Source organism: Lepus europaeus, chromosome 7, assembly GCF_033115175.1.
Source record: "Lepus europaeus isolate LE1 chromosome 7, mLepTim1.pri, whole genome shotgun sequence".
In the NCBI taxonomy this organism is placed as follows: Eukaryota; Metazoa; Chordata; class Mammalia; order Lagomorpha; family Leporidae; genus Lepus; species Lepus europaeus.
Genome location: NC_084833.1, coordinates 38,603,085 through 38,628,857, shown reverse-complemented (window position 1 = coordinate 38,628,857; position 25,773 = coordinate 38,603,085). Strand labels below are relative to the sequence as shown.

Genomic DNA, 25,773 nt, shown 5'->3' with positions numbered 1-25,773 from the left:
TACTTGGCTGGCCTGGGAGGAGAGCTGGCCAGGTAAAGGCAGGGGGCATCTCTAACAAGAAATTTACAGTTCTGCCTGCAATGTTGCTGACCCTACTTGGCCATCCCCTCAGCTGCAGTGGTCCCTTTGGAAGTTGGGCTGAGTGAAGGGCTTTTCAGCTTAGAGCCAATAAGATCTGTGGCTCTGACCTGGGCATCCTTCGACTCCAGGGCAGGTCCATTTCCAGTGATCCAACTCTTAAATCTTAAGAGAGAAAAATATTGTTAACCCGGAACACTATACGCTGCAAAGCTCTCATTTATGAAGAAAGGTGAAATAACAAACAGAAATTGAAAGAATGTCACCAATCACCCAGCCTTCCAAGAGATGCTTACAGATGTGTTACACACAGAAACATGGTCATCACTATGAAAGAAGGTAAAGGCAGAAAATCTCCCAGTAAAAAAAGAGGAAATCCAAAGTAAATCTCCCAGGAAATCCAAAGTAAAAAATAGGGATATTTATGGGAAAATGGCAGGGCAAAATCATAACCTATCAATAGTCACTTTGAATGTGAATAGCTTCAACTCTCCAGTTAAAATACACAGAGTGGTTGAATAGACTAAAAAATAAAACCCACCTATTTGCTGCCTACAAGAAACACATCTCACTAACAAAGATGCATGCAGATTGAAAGTGAAAGGATAGAAAAAAGATATTCCGTGCTAACAGAAACCAAAAAAGAGCTGGTGTAGCAATCCACATAATCAGACAAAATAGACTTTCACACAAAAACTGTTAAAAGAGACAAAAAAGGAGACTATATAATGATTAAGGGGAAACAATTCAACAGGAAAATGTAACATCATAAATATATATGCACCTAATTAGAGAGCTCCTGGCTATTTAAAAGAAATGTTAAGGCATGCAAAGGGAGGTATAGACTCAAATACAATTGGGAGACTTCAATACTCCACTTTCAGCAATAGAAAGATCAAGCAGACAAAAAAATCAGCAAGGAAACAACAGAGTTAATCAACTTTATAGACCAAATGGACCTAACAGATATCTATAGCACTTTCCATCTTACAGTTGCAGGATACACATTCTTCTCACCAATGCATGGAACTTTCTCTAGGATTGACCACATACTAGCCATAAGGCAAGTCTCAGCAAATTCCAAAAAATCAAAATCACACCATGCATCTTCTCAGACTACAATACAGTGAATCTGGAAATCAACAACTCAGGAATGTCTAGAACATATGCAAACACATGGAGATTTAAAAACATGCTCCTGAATGAACAGTAGGTCATCAAGAAAATCAAAAGAGAAATCAAAAAATTTCTGGAAATGAATGAAGATGACAATACAACATATCAAAACTTATGGGATACAGCAAAAGCAGTATTAAGAGGAAAGTTTATAGCAATTGGTGCCTACATAAAGAAATTGGAAAGGCACAAAATAAATGAGCTATAAATGCATCTCAAGAATCTAGTAAAACAACTGCAAACCAAACCCAAAACTAGTAGGAGAAAAGAAATAATTAAAATTAGAGACTTCAAATAGCTAAAGCAATCTTATACAACAAAAACAAAGCTGGAGGCATCACAATGCCAAATTTCAAGACATACTGCAGGAAAGTTATAATTAAAACAGCCTGGTACTGGTACAAAAGCAGATGGATAGTCCAATAAAACAGAATAGAAATGACAGACTTCAATCCAAGCCTTTACAACCAACTTATATTTGACAAAGGAGCTAAAATCAGTCCCTGGAGAAAGGACAGTCTATTAAACAAATGGTGCTGGGAAAACTGGATTTCCTCATGTGAAAGTATTAAGCAAGACCCCCTCCCTCACAATTTACACAAAAATCCACTCAAATGGATTAAAGACCTAAAAATACGACCTGATACCATCAAATTATTAAAGAACATTGGGTAAACCCTGCATGGCATGGGCAAAGACTTCTTCAAAAAGATCCTAGAGGCACAAGCAATCAAAGCCAAAATTCAAAAATGGGCTTATATCAAATTGAGAAATTCTGTATTTCAAAAGAAACACTCAGGAAAGTGCCAAGGCAACCAACAGAATAGAAGAAATTATTTTCAAACTATTCAACTAATAAAAGATTAATAACCAGAATATATAAAGTGATCAAGAAACTCAACAACAACAAAACAAACAACCCAGTGAAGAAATGGGCAAAGAATTTAGATATATTTCAAAAGAGGAAATCCAAATGAACAACAGACACATGAAAAAATGCTCAGGATCACTAGCTGTCAGGGAAATGAAAATCAAAACAAAAATGACATTTTCCCTCACCCCAGTTAGGATGGGTTTCATACAGAAGTCAACAAGCAACAAATGCTGGTGAGGATGTGGGGATAAAGGTATCTAAATCCACCGCTTGTGGGGGTGTAAACTGGTAAAGCCACTATGGAAGACAGGATGGAGATACTTCTGAAATCTGAATATGACCTACCATATGACCCAGCCATCCTAATCCTGGGAATTTACCCAAGGGAAATGAAATCAGCATTTGAAAGAGTTACCTGCACCTCCATGTTTATTGCAGCTCAATTCATAATAGCTAAGACATGGAATCAACCCAAATGCCCATAAGCTGAAGACTGGATAAAGAAATTATGGGATATGTATATGTGGAATACTACACAGAAGTAAAACAAAAATGCAATCCAGTCATTTACAACAAAATAGATGAATCTGGAAAACATCATACTTAGTGAAATAAGCCAGTCTCAAAGGGACAAATACCACTTGTTCTCCCTCATCTGTGATAACTAATAGAGCACCTCAAAAGCATTCGGTAGAAGTGAAATTGACTCTTTGAGAAGCAATGACTTGAATAGCCTTTTTCTTAACTGTTGAGGAACAGTGTTTTACACACACACACACACACACACTATTTGTTGAACTCTATAAACTCAATTGGAAAATAGATCTCAGTAAAAATTAACAGTGGGAACAAGAGAGGGAGGAGGAAGAGGGGTTGGAAGTACGGGTAGGAGGGTGGGTATGGTGGGAAGAATCACCATGTTCCTAAAGTTGTAATTATGAATTGTATGATGTAAAGCTGTATAGTTCTGCACACATTCCTACAGACTTACTTCTAAGGGTACAGTTTAAAATCTTGTCATGGGACCCAAAATCCGCTTAATCTGGGTGGTAAAAATGCCACCTTAAGTGCTAAAGTGATCCTATAGAGAGGATTAAGGGTCTGGTAATAATAATAAATAGTATTAAAAAGGAGGGAATGGTCCAACATGGTAATTAGTCCACACAGCAGACTCATAAAATGACATCACTTTAAATAGCACTCTACCTCAGAATCAGCCTTAAGGCATTCTGGTCTTGCTGAAAAGCCCACAAGAGAAATTTGGGCATGGAAAGTCAAGACACTGTGGCAAAAAAAGTGTATTACATGAAGGACCTCAGTCGGTGAGACCCCAAAAGAAAGAAATGGTCATCAAAGACTGAGGTACTTTCTGTGAAGGGAGGAGAGAATTTCCACTTTGCTTTGGCCTTGTCTAAATACTGAAGGAGTTTGTGGATTCAAAAGGCTTCCATAGCCAAGGCGGCTCGTGTCAACAGCCTCGGGTGATCACTGACATCACACATAAGAGTGTTTATTGTTAAATTAACAACAAGTGTCACTGTGCACTAACTTCCCATGCAGGACCTCTGTTCTCCAAGAATTGTATTATAATTATGTTTAAATGCTCACAAAAGATGTAACATTCTTGGGTGCTTCTTTAGAGTTTATTAAATTTCTAAAAGAAAAAAAGTAGTGAAATTATCTTTAAGATGCAATGACTTTGAACAGCCATTGTCTCAAATGTTGAGGAACAGTTTTTGTTTTGTTTTGTTTTTTGTTTTTTTGATTTTTGCTTTTTCTGTACAAATTGTTGAACTCTTTACTAGTATAGAGTTGGTCTTCTGTGTATAAAGCTAATTAAAAATGGATTTTAGTGGAGAATGGGACTGGGAATGAGAGAGGGAAGAGAGAGAGGGACAGGAGAGTGGTGGGAGGGCAGGTATGGTGGGAAGAATCACTACATTCCTAAAGTTGTACTTATGAATTGTATGAAATCTGTATTCCCTAAATAAAAGGTTTCTTTAGAGGGAAAATAAATTTTAAAAAAATAAATAAATAACAATAATAAATTAAAAATGTGAGGAGCAATTAAGCACAAGTGCCAAGTTCATTATTTGTGTTTCTTTTTAAAAATATATGTATTTGAGCAGGAGAGAAAGAGATGAGGGGAGGGGAAGGAAGTGGGAGGAAAAAGAAACAAAGCTCCCCAAAGCTGGTTCATTCTGAAAAGCTTGTAATAGCCAGAGATTGGCTAGGGCTGAAGCTGGGAGTTAAGAATAATTATCCAGGTCTATAACATGGGACATAGGAACACAATTACTTGAGCCATCACCACTGCCTCCCAGAGTCTGAACCAGCAAGAAACTGGACGCAGGAACTAGAACCAGGAATTGAACCTATGTACTTTTATGTGGGATGTAGGAATCTTAACTACTACAGTAAACACTCACTCCTATTTCTATTTATCATCTCTGATTTCTTTATTTCCCTTTATTTATAAGCAATGTGAAGTTGCTATCAGATCAAGATAATTTCTTATAACTAAACTATTTTATCTGAGGGTCTGATGGTAACCACAAAGCAAAACTCCATAATAGATGTACAAAAATAATAAGCAGGAATCAAAACACACTACTATAGGAAAAAAATCACTTATCAACAAAGAAAGATAGAGGGATAAAGAAAGAAAGAAAGAAATATCAAAACAAATATCAAAATGTCAATATTAAGATTTTACCTGTCAATTATTATCTTATATGTACATGGATTAAGTTATCCTGTTATAAGAAATAGAATGATTAAATGATTTAAAAAAAAATAAGAACAAGATCTACATGCTTACCAGAAACACTTCACTTCTAAGGACATAAATAGATGGAAATTTAAAAGATGGAATAAGCTACTCAATGGAAATGGACCCCAAGAGAAAGGAGGAGTAGTTATACCTCTGTCAGGTAATATTTACTTTAAATCAAAAACGGGAAAAAGAGACATTGAAAGTCATTATACAAATGTGAAGGACTTGATCCAGCAAAAAAGGAAATGACAATTATATATGCAAAAAATTTTGGAGTACCCAAATATATAAGTAAATATTAATAGATCCAAGGAGAGATGTAGACTCCAATACAATTACAGTAGCAATTTTAACACTCCACTCTCAGAAATGAACAGGTCATCCAGACAGAAAATCAACAAAGAGACAGCAAAGTTAAATTGCACCCCAGATCAATTGGACCTAACAGACATCTACAATTTGTTTCATCAAATAGCTACAGAATACACATTCTCGTCTCAAAAGCAGATAGAATATTCATATGGTAGGTCACAAAGGAAATCCCAAAAAATTGGAAAAAAATATAAATCATATTGAATAACTTGTCTGACCACATGAAATAAAACTAAAAAGCAATAACAAGGAAAACTTTCTTTTTTAAAAAAAGATTTTATTTTGTTTTGAGAGGTAGAGTTACAGACAGTGAGAGAGAGAGACAGAGAGAAAAGTCTTCCATCTGCTGGTTCATTCCCCAGATGGCTGCAACGGCCGGAGCTGTGCCGATCTGAAGCCAGGAGCCAGGAGCTTCTTCCAGGTTTCCTATGTGGTTGCAGGAGCCCAAGGACTTGGGCCATTTTTTTTTTTTTTTTTTTTTTTTTACAGGCAGAGTGGACAGTGAGAGCGAGACAGAGAGAAAGGTCTTCCTTTTCCATTGGTTCACCCTCCAATGGCCGCCGCAGCCGGCGCTCCGAGCTGATCCAAAGGCAGGAGCCAGGTGCTTCTCCTGGCCTCCCATGGCATGCAGGGCCCAAGCACTTGGACCATCCTCCACTGCACTCCCAGGCCACAGCAGAAAGCTGGACTGGAAGAAGGGCAACCAGGACAGAATCCGGCACCCCGACCGGGACTAGAACCTGGTGTGCCGGCGCCGCTAGGCGGAGGATTAGCCTGTTAAGTCATGGTGCCGGCCTCGGGCCATCTTCTACTGCTTTCCCAGGCTACAGCAGAGAGCTGGATTGGAAAAGGAGCAGCCGGGACATGAACTAGGGCCCATATGGGACGCCAGCACTGCAGGCGGAGGATTAACCCACTGCACCACAGCACCGGCCCCAAGGAAAACTTTCAAAATGACATAAATACATGGAAATATATCAACTTACTCTTGAAAAGCACATGAATCCAGGAAAAAGTTAAGAAAGAAGTTTAAGAATTTCTTGAAGTGAATGAAAATCAAAGTCCATCATTCTAGAACATATGTGGTACATTAAAAGCAGTATTAAAGGGAAGTTTATGGCATGTATGCTTACATCAAGAAAGCAGAAAGATTTGAAACAACTTATTAGCACACCTTAAAATTACATAAACAGCAACAAATAAATCTACAATTAGAAGAAAAGAAATAAAATTAAGAACATGAAGGTAGATATTTGTGACCTACCATATGACATATACTGGAGAATAGGTGCTATTGATAAAAATGTGTATTCTGTAGTGGTTGAAATACCACTTGGGATGTCCACAATCCATATCAGATTACCTGAGTTCAAATTCTGACTCCATTTCTGACTCCAGCATTCTGCTAATGTATAGTAGTTAGGTCCCCGCCACCCACATGTGAGACCTGGATTGAATTTCCAGTGCCTGGCTGCAGCTTGGCTCATTCCCAGCTGTTTTGGGTGCTTGGGAAGTGAATTAGCAGATCAGAAATCTCTGCCTCTCTCTCTCTCTCTCTCTGTGTGTGTGTGTGTGTGTCTTTCAAGTAAATAGATAACTACAAATGGTCAACAGGTACATGAAAAGACCAAGTAAATACAAACTAAAACCACAATTACATATCATTTCACTTAAGTGAAAGGCAACAATAACAAATACTGAGGAGGATGTGGAGAAAAAAGAAGCCTTACACACTCTTGGTAGTAATGTAAGTTAGTACAGCTATTATAGAAAACGGAATAGAGTACTGTCAAAAAACTAAAAAGAGAGCTACCAAATAATCCAGCAATTTTGATACCAAATGTAAAACCAAGAGAATTAAAATTAGTCTTTCAAAAAGAGATATTCCTATGTTTATCAGAACACTACTCACAATAGCTAAAAAAAGGAAACATCTTAAGTGTCCATGAAGTGAGGAGTTTATAAAGAAAATACTATACATGTGTAAAATAAAATACTCTTCAGTCAGTAAAAAGGATGAAATTTTATCCTTTGCAACTACATAAATGGAACTGGAGGTCATTATGTTAAGTGAAAGGGGCCAAGCACAGAAAGACAAACACCATATGTTTTCAATCATGTGGAATTAAAATTGTTGATCTTAGAAGAGTATAATGGTGGTTACCAAAGACTAGGGAGCATATGGGAGAGGGATGGATGGGAATAGATTAGCTACTAAGAGTTAGATAGGAGTAAGAAGTAATGGCATTCTAAAGCACAGTAAGGGTACTACTAATAATGATAATGTACTGCATGTTTCTGAAAAAAGTTTAAAAGAGAATATTCTGAATGTTTTCACCACAAAAAAAGTTTGATCTACAAAGAGATAGATATGTTTACCCTGATCAGACATTGTATAGTATATACATGCATAGAAACATTGTGTAGTACTCAGCAAATCTGAATATTTATTTAAAGATTTATTTATTTATTTAAAGGTAGAGTGATAGGCAGAGGCAGAGAGAGAGAGAGAGAGAGAGAGAGAGAGAGAGAGAAAGAGAGAGAGGCCTTCCATCCGCTGGTTCACTCTCCAGATGGCTACAACAGCTGGAGCTGCACTGATCTGAAGCCAAGAATCAGAGGCTTCTTCAGGCCATCTTCCACTGCTTTCCCAAGCCATATCAGAGAGCTGGATTGGAAGTGAAGCAGCCAGGTCTCTAACTGACTCCCATATAGAATGCCAGCACAGTAGGCTGTGGCTTTATCCACTAAGGTACACTACTGGCCCCAATATGTACATTTTTTGTGTATGCCAGTTAATTTTTTTAAAAAATAATTAAAAAGCTATATTTTCAAAGTATCTACCATCAAATGAATGGGTTAAGCAGATGTGGTATACACACACAAAAGCATATTATTCCATTTGAAAAGAGAAATCCTGTCACTCGCAACAGAGTGATGAATCTGGAAGATCCTATATTAAGTGAAATAACCCAAGCGACAGAATGACAAACACTCCATGATCGTACATATGAGAGACCCATATGGAGTTCTGGGCACCTGGATTCAATCTGGCCCAGCACTGGCTATTGTGGGCATTTAGAGCATGAACTAGCAATAGGACTGCTCATGTTCTGTCTCTTTTTTTCTCTCTTTCTGCCTTACAAGTGGATGAAATCAATCAATCAACAATTGAATTACCAGGTTACCAGGGGCTGGACTAGAGGAAAGGTTTGAAAGCTCTTGGTCAAAATATCTTTCAGTCAGATAGATGAAGCTAAGTTCATGAGATCTTTGCATGACATGGTGATTACAGTCAGCCAAAATATGGTATATTCTTGAAAACTGAACAAGCAGATGATTTTTCTTTATTTCTTTTTTCTTTTTTTTTTTCAACAGGCGAGTTAGACAGTGAGAGATAGAGAGAGACAGAGAAAAAGGTCTTCCTTCCTTTGGTTCACCCTCCAAATGGCACTACAGCCAGCGCGCTGCGCCAATCCAAAGCCAGGAGCCAGGTGCTTCTCCTGGTCTCCCATGTGGGTGCAGGGCCCAAGCACTTGGACCATCCTCCACTGCACTCCCAGGCCACAGCAGAAAGCTGGACTGGAAGAGGAGCAACCGGGACAGAATCCAGCGCCCCAACCGGGACTAGAGCCCAGGGTGCTGGTGCAGTAGGCAGAGGATTAGCCAAGTGAGCCACAGCGCCAGCCAAAACAGATGATTTTGCCAAATGGTCCTCATTCCTAATATTTCTTTTGTGTTGTTTATGTTTCTCTCTCTGTATCTCTTGCCTTTCAAATAAATAAATAATGAAAATAACTTTAAAAAGAAAGAAAAATATTTTACCCAGTAAACTTAAGCACAACCATCTAAAACGTTTAAAACATATGATACACAGATTCAGGTCACACAAATTAAAATATATCTTTGATTGATTTTAGCAGCTTAAATTTATGGACAATCTTATCTATAAGCCATTTAAAATAAAACTTTTAATAAAATTTCCCCATGTGGACATACAATATGTACACACATATAACATAGCATAATAGACCAACATAGCAATTTTAATAATAGCTTTTAAAATCTTTAACTCTTTTTGTAGATTGCCAATTGATTTGAAATGCTTTTTGTTTTTAGTAACCTCAGTTAACCATACTTTCTCTCAGTTGGTACTGTTAATACATTATTGGCTTCATCTGTTTACAGAGCATCCCAAAGTACTGAATACAATAGAAGTGGCTGGAAAAAGTCCATAGGAACCTATAGGAGGACAGCTAAACACAGAACCAACAACGCTTTTGTTTTATGAGCAGCACATCATATATAACTATGGATGACAAAAGACTTTAAGTCGCCATGTTTAAAATTATAAAATCATCAACCAACAAGAAACAAACTACACCATGTTAGATATTTAAGAGGTGTTTCCAAATACATGATTCTTAAAATTTATAGAAGGCATTGGACCTTCTGGTAAATGTTTTTTTAAGTTGTTATCTAATGGTTGAAACAGTTTACTAAGTATTCATGTAATATTGCTATTATCAGCAAGTGATCTAGGACATGCTCCCTCATTTCTCTATTCTAAGCCCAACTTGTTCTTACATTTCTCTATTCTCTTCAAGGTACGAAACTAATTCTATTATAAAGGAATCTGTAGGATGCACAATTTAATCTTTAGACCTTATAAAAGAGATGGCTAACATTTTTCTGCAATAGCATAGCCAAAATAAGAACTCAAATAATAATCTCATAGCTAGATTCACTTAGCCATCAGCGAAGTATACAGTAAGTAGAAAAAACCTCCCTTTCAGACCAAAGGGAAAGAAAGTTTTAAAGTGAGAATATAATTTTCCTCATGGGCATTGTCTACCTTAGAAAAACTACTACAGAACATGCCTGTGACTATAGACTTGTAGTTCAGGCCACCGAAGATTAGAGATGGGAAACGGGCACTCCCTTGACTTGCATCCTCTGGTCTGCTTTAACACAAACCAGGAGGAAAAGAAAGCTCGGCATCAGAAGCAATGGGTGGCAGGCCTATTAATGGCTGATCTGTACAGTGATCTGCCCTCAAGGAGACCCAACAGGCCAGTCCACTGCAGTGGCTTTCAATGTGGTAAGCCTGGGCTTCAGCAAAAGTCAGCTTGTGAAGAGCCCTGGCAGCTCTGCCAAGAGTTGGATCACTGGAAATGGACCTGCCCTGGAGTCGAAGGATGCCCAGGTCAGAGCCACAGATCTTATTGGCTCTAAGCTGAAAAGCCCTTCACTCAGCCCAACTTCCAAAGGGACCACTGCAGCTGAGGGGATGGCCAAGTAGGGTCAGCAACATTGCAGGCAGAACTGTAAATTTCTTGTTAGAGATGCCCCCTGCCTTTACCTGGCCAGCTCTCCTCCCAGGCCAGCCAAGTAATGAAAGTCAACAGAGTGCCTTCCCCTAGGAGGTTCACACCTCCCTTAGGATATACCCCATGTGAAGAGATAGATAGGCCTGGGCCTCTTAACTTACAAGGCCTAAAGCCCACCAGATTATTATCAAGCCCCTTCTATGAGGTTCTATTTGCCTCTCAATCAGAAAACTTAATTGTAGCTTAGACAGCACCTTTCTTAGCTCCTCTAATAATGACTCTGTCCTTTGTTCTAGGCCCTGTCTAGTGCACTTAGGCCTCATTCCTTTGTAATCATAACCTCTACTCTACCACCAATGGCTCTACTCCCAACCTGTGTGTACTGATGGTCCTCTTCCCCACTTAATGCTGTATAATTGTTCAAACCTGGTAAATGCCACTCTTAGGATCATTGGTTACTATCCTCACTGTCTTTTATGACCTTGTCTAAATATGATCAGAGTCAGCAAACTTGGAAGGCTTCCATAGCCTTGGCAACTCATGACGACAGCCTAGGATGGTTACTGGCGCCATAAACTAGAGTGTCAATTTGTTGGGTCAACAACAGGAGCCACTGTGCACTTGCTCCTCATGTGGGATCTCTGTCCTTAATGTGCTGTACATTGTGATTTAATGCTATAACTAGTACTCAAACAGTATGTTTCACTTTGTGTTTCTATGTGGGTGCAAACTGTTGAAATCTTTATACTAAATTGATCTTCTGTATATAAAGAGAATTGAAAATGAATCTTGATGCAAATGAAAGGGGAGAGGGAGCGGGAGAGGGGAGGGTTGCGGGTAGGAGGGAAGCTATGGGAGGGCGAAGCCATTGTAATCCATGAGCTGTACACTGGAAATTTATATTCATTAAATAAAAGTTAAAAAAAAAAGAAAGAAAAATATTTTAAACAGTCACACATTAAATTAATTAAACATATGCCCTTAGCAGAAATGTTTGGAGTCCTTTACTCAGACTTTAAGGGGGTGCAGAAAATAGGAGGCTAGGGAAAGCATACAGACTGCAGCATTCATTGGAAGGTTGCTTCCAGGACACTAGAGAATGCATCCTGAATTGGTCTTTTGAATCATGGGATCTCTGAATGAGTTTGGGGTTCCTGGCTTAGGACAAGCCCACCTCTGAATGTTAGAGGCTGATAGGGCATGAACCAGCAGAGGAAAGATTCCCCCCACCCTGCCTTTCTCTTTATCCATTTCAAATACATAAACATTTAAAAAATATTTTTAAGGAAAACTTTCAAATCATAGGGTCAGAAGCAGACAACAAAAGCTGGGGACAGGGCAGGCATTGTGGCACCAGGGGGTTAAGTCCTGAACTGAGTAATTTCATCACATATCAGAATGCTGGTTTGAGTCTTGGCCACTCTGCTCCTGATCCAGCTTCCTGCTGATGTACCTGGAAAGCAGCAGAGGATGGTCCAAGTACTTGGGTCCCTGCCACCCAAGTGAGAGACCCATAGGAAGTTCTGGGCACCTGACTTCAAACTGGCCCAGCCCTGGCTATTGTGGGCATTTAGAGTGTGAACTAGCAATGGGACTTTTTTTTTCTCTCTCTGCCTTTCAAGTGGATGAAATCAATCAATCAATCAATATTTTTTAACATGACTGAAGAAAGTGATGGAGAGAAGATCCAGCAAATGACTGAGCAAGTAGCAGCAGATTCAGAGTTAAGAGAGTAAAACCAGAAGCCACTGAGAAGAGGAATGGCTGTCTAATTGGGGGGTTTTCTGTGCTGCTATCATAAATCAGAGCATTTAAAGACAATGGGTCAGATAGCACTATTGTGTTGGGCTTTTTGTCTAAAAGGAAAGATCTGATTTAAAACAACAGCTATGCATGGACTTCCTTATTGAGGAACCAATTAATCTAAATTGAATTTACTTTACTACCAATTTAAGGTATTACAAGACATAAATATGAATCAACCTTCCTCACTCACTTTGTTTCTTTTTGTTTCCTATTTTTGTTTCTTTTCTTTTTTTCCTATTACAGGAAAGAAGTTAATTCATCCCATGAAATTGATGTAGTGGGGCATTACAGCTTGATTCTCTCATGAAATTGCCATTCAGAAAGTTTCTGGATTCATCTCTAGACTAGATAGTACCCTTCATTCTTCCTTCATTAACCCAATTAAACACTTGGCCCAGAGTTCCTTTAATTTAATAGTATTCTGACTTATATTCAGGTCTTTAACCAGAAATTAAATTATGACCCTACATAGCCTCTTTTATAAGTGCCAAAAGAAGACACAAAGTTGTGGAACTCCAAATCCTGGGACTGTTCATTGGAAACTCTGCAAGTCAATCACTGATATGCAGATGGTATAAGAACATGTTTATTTAGCAGTGCCTACAACAAAGAGGCAGCTGTTGCTCAATTTCCAGACTCCTTGATGGATTAAGACTGGTAAATCTTGAAAACTTTTGAAAGATTTTTCCTTGATAGTAAACTTGGAGAAGTCTCCCTCCTCAAACTGCTGCTTTTCAACCCTGCTCTGAAAGTGTAGACAGGGAAATTATTTTTTTTAGATATTAATTATTTATTTGAGAGGTAGAGTTATAGACAGTGAGAGGGAGAAACAGAGAGAAATGTCTTCCTTCTGTTGGTTCACTCCCCAAATGGCCGTAATGGCTGAAACTACACCGATCCTAAGCCAGGAGCCAGGTGCTTCTTCTGGGTCTCCCAAGTGAGTGCAGGGGCCCGAGGACTTGGACCATCCTCCACTGCTTTCCCAGGCCACAGCAGAGAGCTGGAATGGAGGAGGAGCAGCCTGGACTAGAATGAACACCTATGGATGCCAGCGCTGCAAGTGGAGGATTAACCTACTGCTCCACGGCCCCAGCGCCAGCCCCAGCAGGGAAATTAAACAACAAAAATGAAATATTAGGTAAAAGGATCAGCTGTTAAGCAAAAAACTGTCAATATATGTGGATGACACTATTGTATACAGAGATAATCCAACATAATCCAAAGACAAATATGAACTAATGAGAGAATTAAGTAAGATTACTGGGTATAAGATCAATATATACAATCAAGAATATTGCTATGTACCAAAAAGAAACAAAGAAACAACTTTAAAGGACAAAATACAGACTAGAAAATGAATAATACACTTAAGAGAAATGAGATAAGGAAGGATTAACCTATACATCATCTTCAATTTCTGTGTTAATTATTCTATTTGTTATAGGTTCATTGTAGACAATCATGATAAGAGAATTTCTTTCTAAAAATTATTTATTTGAAAAGCAAAATTACAGAGAGAGGGAGAGACAGTGAGAAAGCAATCTTCCATTCACTGTTTCACTCCTCAAATGGCCACAATGGCCAGGACTGGACCAGGTTAATGCGAGGTTGGAACTCCATCTGGTCTCTCACAGGGATGGCATGGGCCCAAGTACTTGGATCATCTTCTGCTGCTTTCCCAAATGGATTGGCGGGGAGCTGGATCAGAAGTGGAGAGGCCAGGACTCAAAAACTGGTGCTTATAAGGGATGCTGGCATCACAGCTGGTGGTTTAACACACTGTGTCACAGTGCCAGCCCCAAGAATTCCTATTTTTTACTATTCTGGGAACAGGCTCCTTTTCATGGCCAAATTTTGAATTTTGAAAGCTTTTTAACATTTAATCTAAATGATCATATGATATTCTTGTATCTCTCACCAAGAAGGATAATTTAATTTAATTAACATTTTAGAATGTTAGCCATATATATATATATATATATATATATATATATATATATATAAAATACTGCATTTCATTGATCAATTATTTTTCATAATTGGTTAGCAATAATATTTTTCCTAAAAAGATAAAATAAAGGTAGTAAATCTTCTAAAGTTGGACTGAGTAGTACTTTATGAGCTTGTGTGTGGGTGTCTGGTTTCTCCACAGTGCTTATGGCCTTCCTTTGCTGGTCAGTAATAGAAGGCTGGCAAGTTCTTCTGGAGATACTGTAATGGCAAAGAGGACTCTTGCCTGTCTGAGGCCTACAGGTAGATTCATTATTACCTTGTTTGGTCAGGGCCAGGCTTCCCACAATGTATCCTGAATGTAGTCTAGGGTTAAGAAGTTAGCTATAGTGCTGGTAATTGAATTTTTAGTCTTGTAATCTGCCATCTTGTGGAAATGGTCTGATCCATGTACCGCTCCCTTAATTTAGTGAACTAATCCTTAACAAGAGATTTAACTGTAACCATCAAAGTAGGCACATAGGAACTGCAAGCTAAGGGAGAGAGACTAGGGCCTAATGAAGTTAACATGGAAGGTATTGAGAAGAGAAGGTAGGTGTTTCGTCCAAAAGCAAAGAAATACTTCATGAAGGAGGTGGCATTTAATGTTTTAACCTTGACTTTTTTGATATGATTTTAATTACTCAGATGGGAAAGGACAGTACTGGTGAAATGCACTGAGATGTGATTGCATTTCAATTATGCTGGAGTGGAAAGTTTATGAAGGAAGATAAATTGCCCCATATGGTGTAGGAACTGAAATGCAACTGAAACATTTAGGAGGCAATAAAAATGTCATCAGAAATAAGCAAAGTCATAAGAAATAAGATAACTTTGGCACTTCTAGATAAAATAGATTAAGTGACAAAGACATAAACATCTATAGTATCTTTAAGGTTAATAATGTTTGTCATATACCTGTAACATACTAGTTAAAGTTATGGCAGGCAATTGTAAACCTACTTAAATTCTAGAAAGGATTAATGTAGACTTCAGGGAAGATATATGAGTGGGAAAGCAGAAAATAATATAAATTATGAGTCATATCTATATCGGACTTGGATTTCCACCCTACTTCATTACTTATGAGAATTGGAGATTGTGCTTTCAGCCTCAGTTTCCTCATTATCGAAATGGGTAACCAACTCAGTTATTTTCAGGTGAACATTACACAATGCCTGTAAAGCCCAGGATAGTGCAAATTCTTAGTAAATGACAGAAGTGGCAGGCACAGGGCTAAGTTGGTCATATGACTTGACAGATGATTGAATGTAGGGACTATGAAAATGCTTCAGAAGCAGTTAAAGATAAGTGGTAGTGCTGAAGTATTTATAGCTGGGAGAATGGTGGTACCATTAATAGTATGAGGATTATCCGCCAAGGGTACAATCAGATATGAAAAGGAAAAGAAAACAACAGTGGAGACTTTAAGAGGACATGATCTCACCACTCTAACACAAAATTGAGTGCCAGTGAGCTCTTGCAAAATAACTCAGAACTCCAGTAAAAATGCAGTACCCTAGGCTTGTGTAATCCTGTGGCCTCGGTGCTGTCTTTTGCTATTAAAATTGGGATCCATTGGCTGGGAGCATCTGAGTACCAGTAAGTGCTTTTGGGGCTTGTTAGAAATATAGAGTCTCGGCTGGCGCCGCGGCTCAATAAGCTAATCCTCTGCCTGTGGTACCGGCACCCCGGGTTCTAGTCCCGGCCGGGGCACTGGATTCTGTTCCGGTTGCCCCTCTTCCAGGCCAGCTCTTTGCTGTGGCCCAGGAGTGCAGAGGAGGATGGCCCAAGTGCTTGGGCCCTGCACCCCATGGGAGACCAGGAGGAAGCACCTGGCTCCTGGCTTCGGATCATCGAGGTGAGCCGGCCGCAGCGTGCCAGCTGCAGCGGCCATTGGAGGGTAAACCAATGGAAAAAAGGAAGACCTTTGTGTCTTTCTCTCTCACTGTCCACTCTGCCTGTCAAAAAAAAGAAAGGAAGAAAGGAAGGAAGAAAGAAATCCAGAATCTCTGGCTTCTCTGTAGAACAACTGAATCAGAATCCGCATTTTCACAGGACTCCCAGGGGAATAGTATAAAAAACAAGTTACAGAGGCTCTGCTTCAGCCAACAGTTGCGGTTTAGAAGATTGAATGCCAGTTAGCTAAATAACTAAATCTCAATTATTCACTCTTTAGACTATAACCTGATAAATGAATCTGATTGCGTTTGTGGAGTACATTAGTAAGGAATCATATAACATAGCCCATTTTTAACTTTCTGGGCCCTTTTTAAGTCGAAGGGATAACAAATAGGAGATACTGTATTGTTTGAAGTAAAATCATCATGAAACCGACATACACATACTTAAATTCTGTAAAAAAGTATATATTGTAACAAAATGATTGCATTCCCTCATAAAGTGAAGATGGCTTGACTCTTAGCATTACATCCAAATTTTTAAATAAAAACTCTTACATTCAAGTTACTCAAAGCACGTTATATTTTATCTAGTAAACCTGTCAATGTAAACTCAGACATTCTCCTTTTGTATGCTTCAAGTGTAATATACCCTAGAGCTTTATAGAAAGCAAAATATTTTTGACAATTCTTATTTAGAAGAAGCTTTCATAAAAATGCCACACTAAAACATCTGGAAACGTTCAAAGTCAGAGTGGAAGTATTTAGTTTTATTTCACAATAGATCATCTCCATTTCTTTTTTGCAATGCATTTAATTTTGATTAGTAAAAATTATTTTTCAGAAACAGTTAAATGTTTTTCTTCTTGCAAAAGGAGAACAGAAATTTTAAAAATGTGGACACTGAAAACCAGAGTCAAATTTTGGGGGACATATTAGCTTAATCAATCAATATTTTTATCACTTCAAATTTCTATTTTAATCAGAAATTATTACCTAGATTCATCTTACAAGCAACTAAACACTCTAATTCATTTAAAAGGTGTTCACTGAACATCTACCGTATTTGAAGATACTGGAACCTTCATGCTGGGCACTAAAAATGCAATGGTAAGCCACAAAATGTATGGTAATTTCCCTAAGGGAGCTAAGAGAAATCACACAAACAAGTGAACTTAACAACTGTGAGACCTGTACATGATGCTGTGAGATTATATGATATGGGCATTAGAAATTTTTAGAAGTTGCATCCTGAAAAGATGACAATATTGATGAGAAACAGAGACAGTACCATAGTAAATTCTGGTGTCAAGGGTGATAGACAGGGAGATAATGAAGAAAGAATCAACCAAAGCACATGAATTCCAGTCATAAGAAACAAGGGCTGGGGCTGGCGCTATGGCATAGTGGGTAAAGCTGCTGCCTGCAATGCCGGCCTCCCATGTGGGCGCTGGTTTGAGTCCTGGCACCACTTCATTCAGCTCTCTGCTGTGGCCTAGGAAATCAGTGGAAAGTGGTCCAAGTCCTTGGGCTTCTGCACCTGTGTGGGAGACCTGGAAGAAGCTCCAGGCTCCTGGCTTCGGATCAGTGTAACTCCAGTCATTGCAGCCATTTGGGGAGTGAACCAATAGAAGGAAGACCTCTCTCTCTCTCTCTCTCTCTCTCTCTCTCTCTCTGCCTCTCTGTAACTTTGCCTTTAAAGTAAATAAATAAATGTTTAAAGAAAAATAAAAACGAATGAAAGAAAGAGAGAAAGGGCCCGTGACACTGCCCACAGAAGTAAATTAAAGGAGGCCAGTGCTGTGACAGGAGTACTCAGAGATACATACAGTGTAGGCCTCAAGAGCTTGGAGCAGTGGACAGGGGTGAGACCACACCAGAAATAGAGAGCTGAGTTAAAGATTTCACTATTCTATCCTGAGGATTACAAGTTTGTCTTAAGCAAACAAACAAACAAACAAAAACTTATGTTGTATAAGCATCAATGGCTTTGAAAGAATTAGGAGTAAAAGAGAAAACTCTTTACAAGGCTCATGCAATAGGACCAATGAACACTCTGGAATCTAAATACCAGAAAATTTCAGTATACAGTATGCTGCCCTCTAACCTTTCTGAAGGATCCTTCTTTATTTGACATCATCTACTAACCCAGTTTCAACACGTATCTCCCTTCCATAAATATACTGTGCTCTTTTTCCCCGATGAGTCTCCATATAACATTTCTTCTACTTAAAAGGCCACTCCTCTTACTCTCCCTCTTTCTTTAATAGCCATCACAAAGCTTCCTTCATTAAGAACATCTTATTTGTCTTCCTCAAAAAGGGTTTGTTATTCCACCTCTCTGAGGGCATTAACAGTTTATGACAACCAGATATATAACATTTACCACATTGTGCAGTGACCATTTTGTTTTGCTTTGCCAACACATCATTCAGTTTCAAGCTATTGTTTCAAGTTATGAAAAATTATACAATGAATCCTTGCGTAAGCACAAAATATAAAACAGAAATAAAGGATATTTTCAGCTTAGGCAGGGATAAGTATTCTATTACCCTTCTAGACTTTGCTTGAAGAAAAACCTCAAATGACCCCACATTTGTTCCATCTGTAAAGTCCAAAATGAACAAATAGCAAAATATACATATCACAGACTTAACATTGATAGAAATGAAGTTACATTTTAATACAGTTATTCTAAAATGCTAAGAAGCCGTGATCTATTGCCTTTAGAATTTTCTAAGCATAAGTCTGTATCCTACAAACTTCAGAACATACCTCCTTGCATGATTCTTTTAAAACCATCTTACTTGACTTGAAATAAAAGATAAAGAGACCACCCCATCTAACCCTAATCAGGATATATGAAACAGGGTAAAGTAGAACCCTGCTGAAGTCTAACAACCTCTCCATAGAGAAGATCTCCAAAAGTGTCCTCCCTCTTGGTCTCTCCAACCTCCGAACTACCAATGAGGAATTTGTTGAATTGACTAAAATTGATTCTCAATTATTTCCATTGTAGATCTGAGGAGGTGATCAACATCTCCTTAGGAAATAAAGGAGTACCTAAAATTCTTGTTCTATTAACAAGTGTTAGAGTATCAGCTAACAGAAAGAATCTCATTATATCATTTCACCGAATATGCATATCTTAGTCCCTGGTTTAGATTAAAGAAGAATGTCTATTCATTTTCAGGAATGCATAGTTAAATATTTTCTATATAGCAGTCACATTGCTAGTGCTTTCTAAGTAGATCATTTCAACACAAGGGAGTACTGATTATATGCCGGGCAAGGAACAACACTGGTGTTTACATTGTATTGTTTGTGATTAACAATAAGTAAATTAAATATTATATTATATGGTGATAAATGTTCCAAAGAGGAAAAACAAGTAATAAGAGATTAGAAAATGAAATGATACAGGGAGATGATAGCTCTTTAAATTGTGTGATCAGGAAAAGCCACTATGAAAATATGATATTCAAACAACATGTTGAGTACAGTAAGTGAGTAAATGATGAAGAGAACTTAAAGGAACCTTTCTGGAAGAACAAAATGCATGGGGAGTGAATTGGCATATTTAAGAAACAGCTAAAACCAGTGTGTCTTGCACTATGTAGCCTAGTAAAGAGGTAATAACAAATAAGTAACACTGATAAGGTAGAAAAGGTTAAACAGTCTTATAAATCTTAATAAGAATATTGGATCTTATTCTGGGGAAGATGGACAGCCCTAGAATGTTTTAAGCAGAAACAGTGGCCTTCTTTGATTTCACTTTTTGAGGCTTGCCCTAGCTGCTGAATTGGCAGTTAGCTTAAGAGGACAAGCTCTGTAGCAGGAGGACTAGTTAAGTCTTGCAATAATCCAGGTGAAAGGTGATGGATTTATGTAATGGCTGTGGAAACAGCAGGAAATAGTCAGATTCTGGATATACGCTAAAAACAGAGCCCCCAAGATTTGCTGATAGATATTGTAGTAGGCAGAATATTGGCCACTCAAAGATGTCAGGCCCTAACCCCTGGAACCTGAAAATGTTACTTTTTGGAAAAAGAGTCCTTAAAGAAGTGGTTAAGAATTTTAGATGAATGTGAGTGAAATAAAACTCTCTTTACTTCATATGTTAAAAAAAAAAAAAAAGTAAATCTGGGGCTGGGAAAGAATCTTGGATTATTCATCTAGGCCTTAGATCTTATCACAAGTGTGATAAGAAAGAGGTAGAGGAAGTAGAGGAGCTTCAATATGCACACAGAAGAAGCAACCAGAGCACTGAGGCAGGGATTAGTGTGCAAGACAAGGAATGCTACCAAAGGCTGGAAGAGACAAAGAACAGATTGTCTGCTAAAGCCTCTGACACCTGAATTTAGGCTCAGTTTAAACTAGTTTCAGATGTCTGGTCTCCACAACCATGAAAGAAAATATTTCTGTTGTTTAGAACACTATTTTTGAGGTGATTTGCTAGAGCAACCTTAGGAAACTAATAAAGACTTGATGTCCTGTGTAAAAGAGAGCAGTCAAGGACAACTTGAAGTGATTTTGATCTGTTTAAGAGGGAAATAATATTTCCAACAAATACTGAGTTGGGGAAATTTGGGGAAAGAAAAGGTTTAGAGCAAAAAAAAAAAAATAAAGACTTTGCACATGCTAATTTTGAGATTATCCAATATGTAAATACAGATTTTCTAAAGAAAGGTGAATATGTGAGTCTGGTGTTTAAAAGACAAGTTGGGGCTGGAGGTAAATGTTGGAATTATTAGTTACAGAAGTGGTAATTAAAGTCATGGCACAGAATGAGCTCATGTAAGGAGCACCTGATACAGGAAAACATGTTCAATGAGTAAGCCCTGAAGCACTCCGATGTTCACATGTCAAGAAAATTGGAAAGACTTAGGCAAAGGAGACTCAGCAATGACCCAGTCATGAGAAGAACCAGGAGAAAGTCTATCCTCGGTTCTAAGCATAATCTCAGAAAGGGAGGAATGAAGGTTTTAAATACTCTTGGGAGAATAGAGCATGAGAAAGTTTAGACAACTATAAAGATCTTTGAGGAGCTAAGCTGTAAATGTTAACAAAGGAAAGGAGAGGTAACTAAAGATCAAGGGGGGAGGTGTTTTTTAAGATGAGAGTTATCACAGTAGTAAGATCACCAGTTTAATAAAGTCAATGATCACAAGGTGGTGAAAAGATTAACTGGGTCAAAGAGAACCATGGATAAAATATTTAATATGTCTTGTGGAATCAGATTAAAGCTATGAAGTTGAGCCTCAATGCTGTAGGAATGTTTTCAAAAATCCATTTGAGGAAGATGACATACATAATGTGTAATGATAAGAATAAAGACATAAAATATCTAATATCTGTTCTCTCCTTAACTTCTTACAATATGTCTGTGAGTTTAAGTGGTGTTAACAATATTTTATAGAAGGGTAAACTGGCTACAGTGACTTGACCAAGAACTAGTAAGTTAGTAAATAGTGATATGAAAAAACTAAAAATTAAAAGTAAGAAACATACTATTGAATACATGAATCACTAGAAGAAAATCACAAATACATGGAAAAAGAAAGATCATGTGGCAATCCAAATAGAAATTATTAAAGCTTGAAAATTAAGAGTAAACAACACAACAAACAGGGAGAGGAAATGTGTGTGTACATATGCTCCCGTACAAATGTGTGGATATGTTACATAGCCTCATGTCATGAAGCCTCATTGGAACATGATTTTTGCACCATCTGTTAGGGACCCATTCGTGGAGAAAGTAACTGCGCTATTTTTTTCCTCTTTGAAAGAGGAAATGGTCTAACCACAAATCGCAAACCAACCTTCATAACTGTCATCGCCATGACTATGGGGCCCTAGAAGGTAGGCGCGAGGGCGGGGCTGATCTCTAGAAACCGTATATAAGGGGACCCTCAGACTCTGTAAAGCAGAGGTTGCTCAGCCTCTCTGCCTGGTCCGTAGCGCCCTGTGCCAGCAGGGAGAAGTTCCTGGTCCGTAGCGCCTTTGGCCTGCAGGAGTTGGCTTGAGCGATCTCTCCTCCTAGTTGCCTAGAGTACCCATAAAATGTGTTTAGCTTGACTTTCCTGTCTCCTCGGCTCTTCCTTCACAGCAGCCTGGCCAGTTCCTGGAGGGGGAGATCCTGACAGCTGGCGCCCAAACAGGGACCTGAAGTCGGATGGTAAGGAGACGAGCCCTTGAGAAATTGTCAAAAGGGTGAGTAGTGGTGGTTGAAAGAGACCACGATGGGTGGGACGTCCCAATCGAAAGAATATAGGCAGGCACTATGAGTATAGAGAAGGTGAAGGTCTTTCCAGGCCAGGCACCAAGAGGTAAGAAAGTGAAGTGCTACTCACCAGGAAATGTAACATGGGCTTGTAAGCTGGCAGCAGCTTGTACAGGACGGGACCTCCAAGATCTGCAGAACTTGGAAGAAGTAGAAAACCTCCTGGAGGAATTTCTACAAAGAGGAGAAGGCGTCACAACAGGGAAAGACTATAAATGTGCAGTAGACACCCTTAAGGTGTTAATTTGTTGTGGCAAGGGATTGAATCCAAAAAATACTGGAGACACCTGTAAGCTCTATGACACCATAACAGAATGTAGGCTAGAACCTCAGGTTGTTCCCAGAGAGTTAAGCAAGGAAGAAAAAGCAAAAGAACAGTCAGCTTACCTGATAATGTTGAAGGGTTAAAAGCTTAAAAGTAAAGCCATAAAACTAAAACTGCAAAAATCCAAGTGAAGCCACGGTGATAAGGAACCGAATTATCTCTGTGGAAACATGTGTCCCCATGTGCCTGTGATACTGTCTGCATCCGCTTGAGGAATGGCCTTGTAAAACTGCTTTGTGTAACTGTCTCATGCGACACTGCTTGCAGGAGTCCGGAAAGAGCTACAATAAGTTCCTGTAACTTAGTGATCTTTGTATGAACTCACCCCCTCCCATTTGTTTGTTGCACTGTCTATAAACCCTAGCCTTCTTTCACTCGGGGCTGCTCTGTTCCTGAGTGTTCAGACAGCCCCAGCATGCTGGAGAAAATAAGCCCTTTGCTGATTGCATGAGTGTCTCTTGGAGTCGTTCCTTGGCGGCGGACATTCTGCGACCCTTACATTTGGAGGTCCCACCGAGCTCTGCTCTGCTGCCTCTGGACACTCCCAACAGACCCTCTTGGGGTAAGTAACAGCACCTTCATAGCGATCGCTTCAGGGACAGATTTCTCGGTTCAGGGACAGATTTCTCGGTTTTGTCAGGCATATCAGGCTGGCGAGTGTGACTGTTGGGGCGGTGCGTGAGCCTTCCTCAACTGCGGCAGACAGACGTGTCCGGGTGCCCCAGGTCAGAGCTCCGGGGGACGCCCTGGTGGTGGAGGAGGACTGGGGACGCCCAGAAGCCTCCTATCGGGTAATTTCGGATGAAACTCTGTTGCCAGCACGGACAGTTCAGACGGTGCACCATTTTAGGTTCTTTGTGGACACTCTGAGTGGTCATTGTGTGTCTATTGTCTTTTTGTGTGTGTCCTTGTTGTTGTATATTTTGTTGTCTACTAAAATGGGTCAAACCACTTCAACGCCTCTCTCTCTCTCTCACTCTGGCCCATTGGCCAGACGTACGAGAAAGGGCCCATAATCTTTCTCTTCTAGTAAAGAAATCTAAATGGCAAGTTTTCTGTAATACTGAGTGGCCTACTCTCAGAGTGGACTGGCCTCCAGAGGGTTTATTCCATCTGCCGGTCATCCAACAAGTGAAAGAGGCTGTCTTTCAGCCTGGCTGACATGGCCATCTGGACCAACAACCCTACATAATGGTCTGGCAGGATCTCTGTGAGACACCACCGGATTGGGTAAGACCGTTCCTGCCACCTACCTCCTCTTCCAGGGCATCAACCCCGGCAGTTATGCTCCCTGTCAAGACACCCTCTCCGTCGCCTCTCACTGTTCTGCCCGAGTCGCAGGCTGACCTCATTGTGTTTGACTCAGACTCGCCTCCCCCTTATCCCTCTGCCCCTCAACCTCCGGCTCCGGCTCCATTGCCTCCAGCCCCTGCGGCTCCTGAACCCCTGCCCTCCCCCTCTTCACCCTTATCCCTCACCTCTTCTGCCTCCTCCCCCTCATCGCCTCCAGAGGGAGGACCTGCCCAGGGAACCCGAAGTCGGCGAGTACAAGGTCCTCAGGATGTAGCCGTAACTCTCCCCCTGCGACTCTTCGGGCCAATGATAGATAATGGACAAGGGGGGGGGGAAATGCAGCCTTTACAATACTGGCCGTTCTCTTCCTCTGACTTGTATAACTGGAAAAATAACAACTCCCCTTTCTCTGAGGACCCTTCGCGTCTTACAGGTCTTGTTGAATCGCTTATGTTTTCACACCAACCAACTTGGGATGATTGTCAGCAGTTATGAATACCCTTTTCACCACTGAGGAAAAGGACCAGATACTCCTGGAAGCCCGGAAAAATGTCCCGGGACAGGATGGGTGGCCGACCCAGCTCCAGAACATCATTGATGATCTATTTCCCTTACGTCGGCCGAATTGGGACCCTAACACACATGAAGGTAGGGGGCATCTGTCCACCTATCGCCAGTCTCTAGTGGCGGGTCTCCGTGCGGCCGCTCGTAGGCCCACTAATCTGGCTAAGGTAAGGAAAGTTACACAGGGACGGGATGAGTCTCCCTCAGTGTTTTTGGAGAGGCTTATGGAAGCCTATCGAAGTATACACCTTTTAATCCACAGTCTGAGGAGCAGCGAGCCTCAGTGACCATGGCTTTTATCGGCCAGTCTGCCCCAGATATACGCCGTAAACTACAGCGTATAGAGGGACTCCAGGATTTGACTCTAAGAGACTTGGTCAAGGAAGCAGATAAGGTGTTCCACAAGAGGGAGACTGAAGGGGAGAAGGAACAAAGAAAAGAAAAGGAAAGGGAAAGTATTCGGGATAAAAAAAGAAATCGGGATTTAACAAAAATCCTGGCTACAGTAGTAGGAAATGCAGAATCTAACAGAGGCAGGGGAAATGGAAAGGGAGACAATAAGGGAAATAACCTGGGCCGATGGTGTCGCTCTCCCTTGGGCCCGGACCAATGTGCCTACTGCAAAGACAAGGGACACTGGGCAAAGGAGTGCCCCAAAAAGAAAAATGCCCAATCTAAACCAGCAGTCCTTGCCCTCGAAGAGGAAGATTAGGGGCAACGGGGCTCAGATCCCCTCCCCAAGCTCAGGGTAAAATTTAACGTGGAGGGGATGCTCATCAACTTTGAAGTGAATACTGGCATGGTTTATTACGCTCTACAAGCCCCGCTAGGACCACTGTCCAGCAAGAGATCCCTAGTTAGAGGGGCAAACGGGAGCTGGTACTGGTCCTGGACAACAAAGAGAACTATGGACCTGGGGAGGGGAAAAGTTCAACACTCCTTCCTAGTAATCCCTGATTGTCCGGCCCCCTTAATGGGGAGAGACCTACTCACCTTGTTGTGGTAA

General features: G+C 39.9%; 1 protein-coding gene and 1 pseudogene across 1 annotated transcript; one reads left to right on the top strand and one right to left on the bottom strand.

Moving 5' to 3' along the window:
* Positions 1-22,145, bottom strand: part of LOC133763715 (proteasome subunit beta type-5-like) — a 47,803-nt pseudogene extending 25,658 nt beyond the window's left edge.
* Positions 22,146-24,101: 1,956 nt separating this feature from the next.
* On the top strand, positions 24,102-25,773 carry LOC133763714 (uncharacterized). The gene is given in 3 exon segments (XM_062197488.1): positions 24,102-24,693; positions 24,696-25,004; positions 25,007-25,773. Coding segments are annotated over 3 exon segments (1,668 nt in total).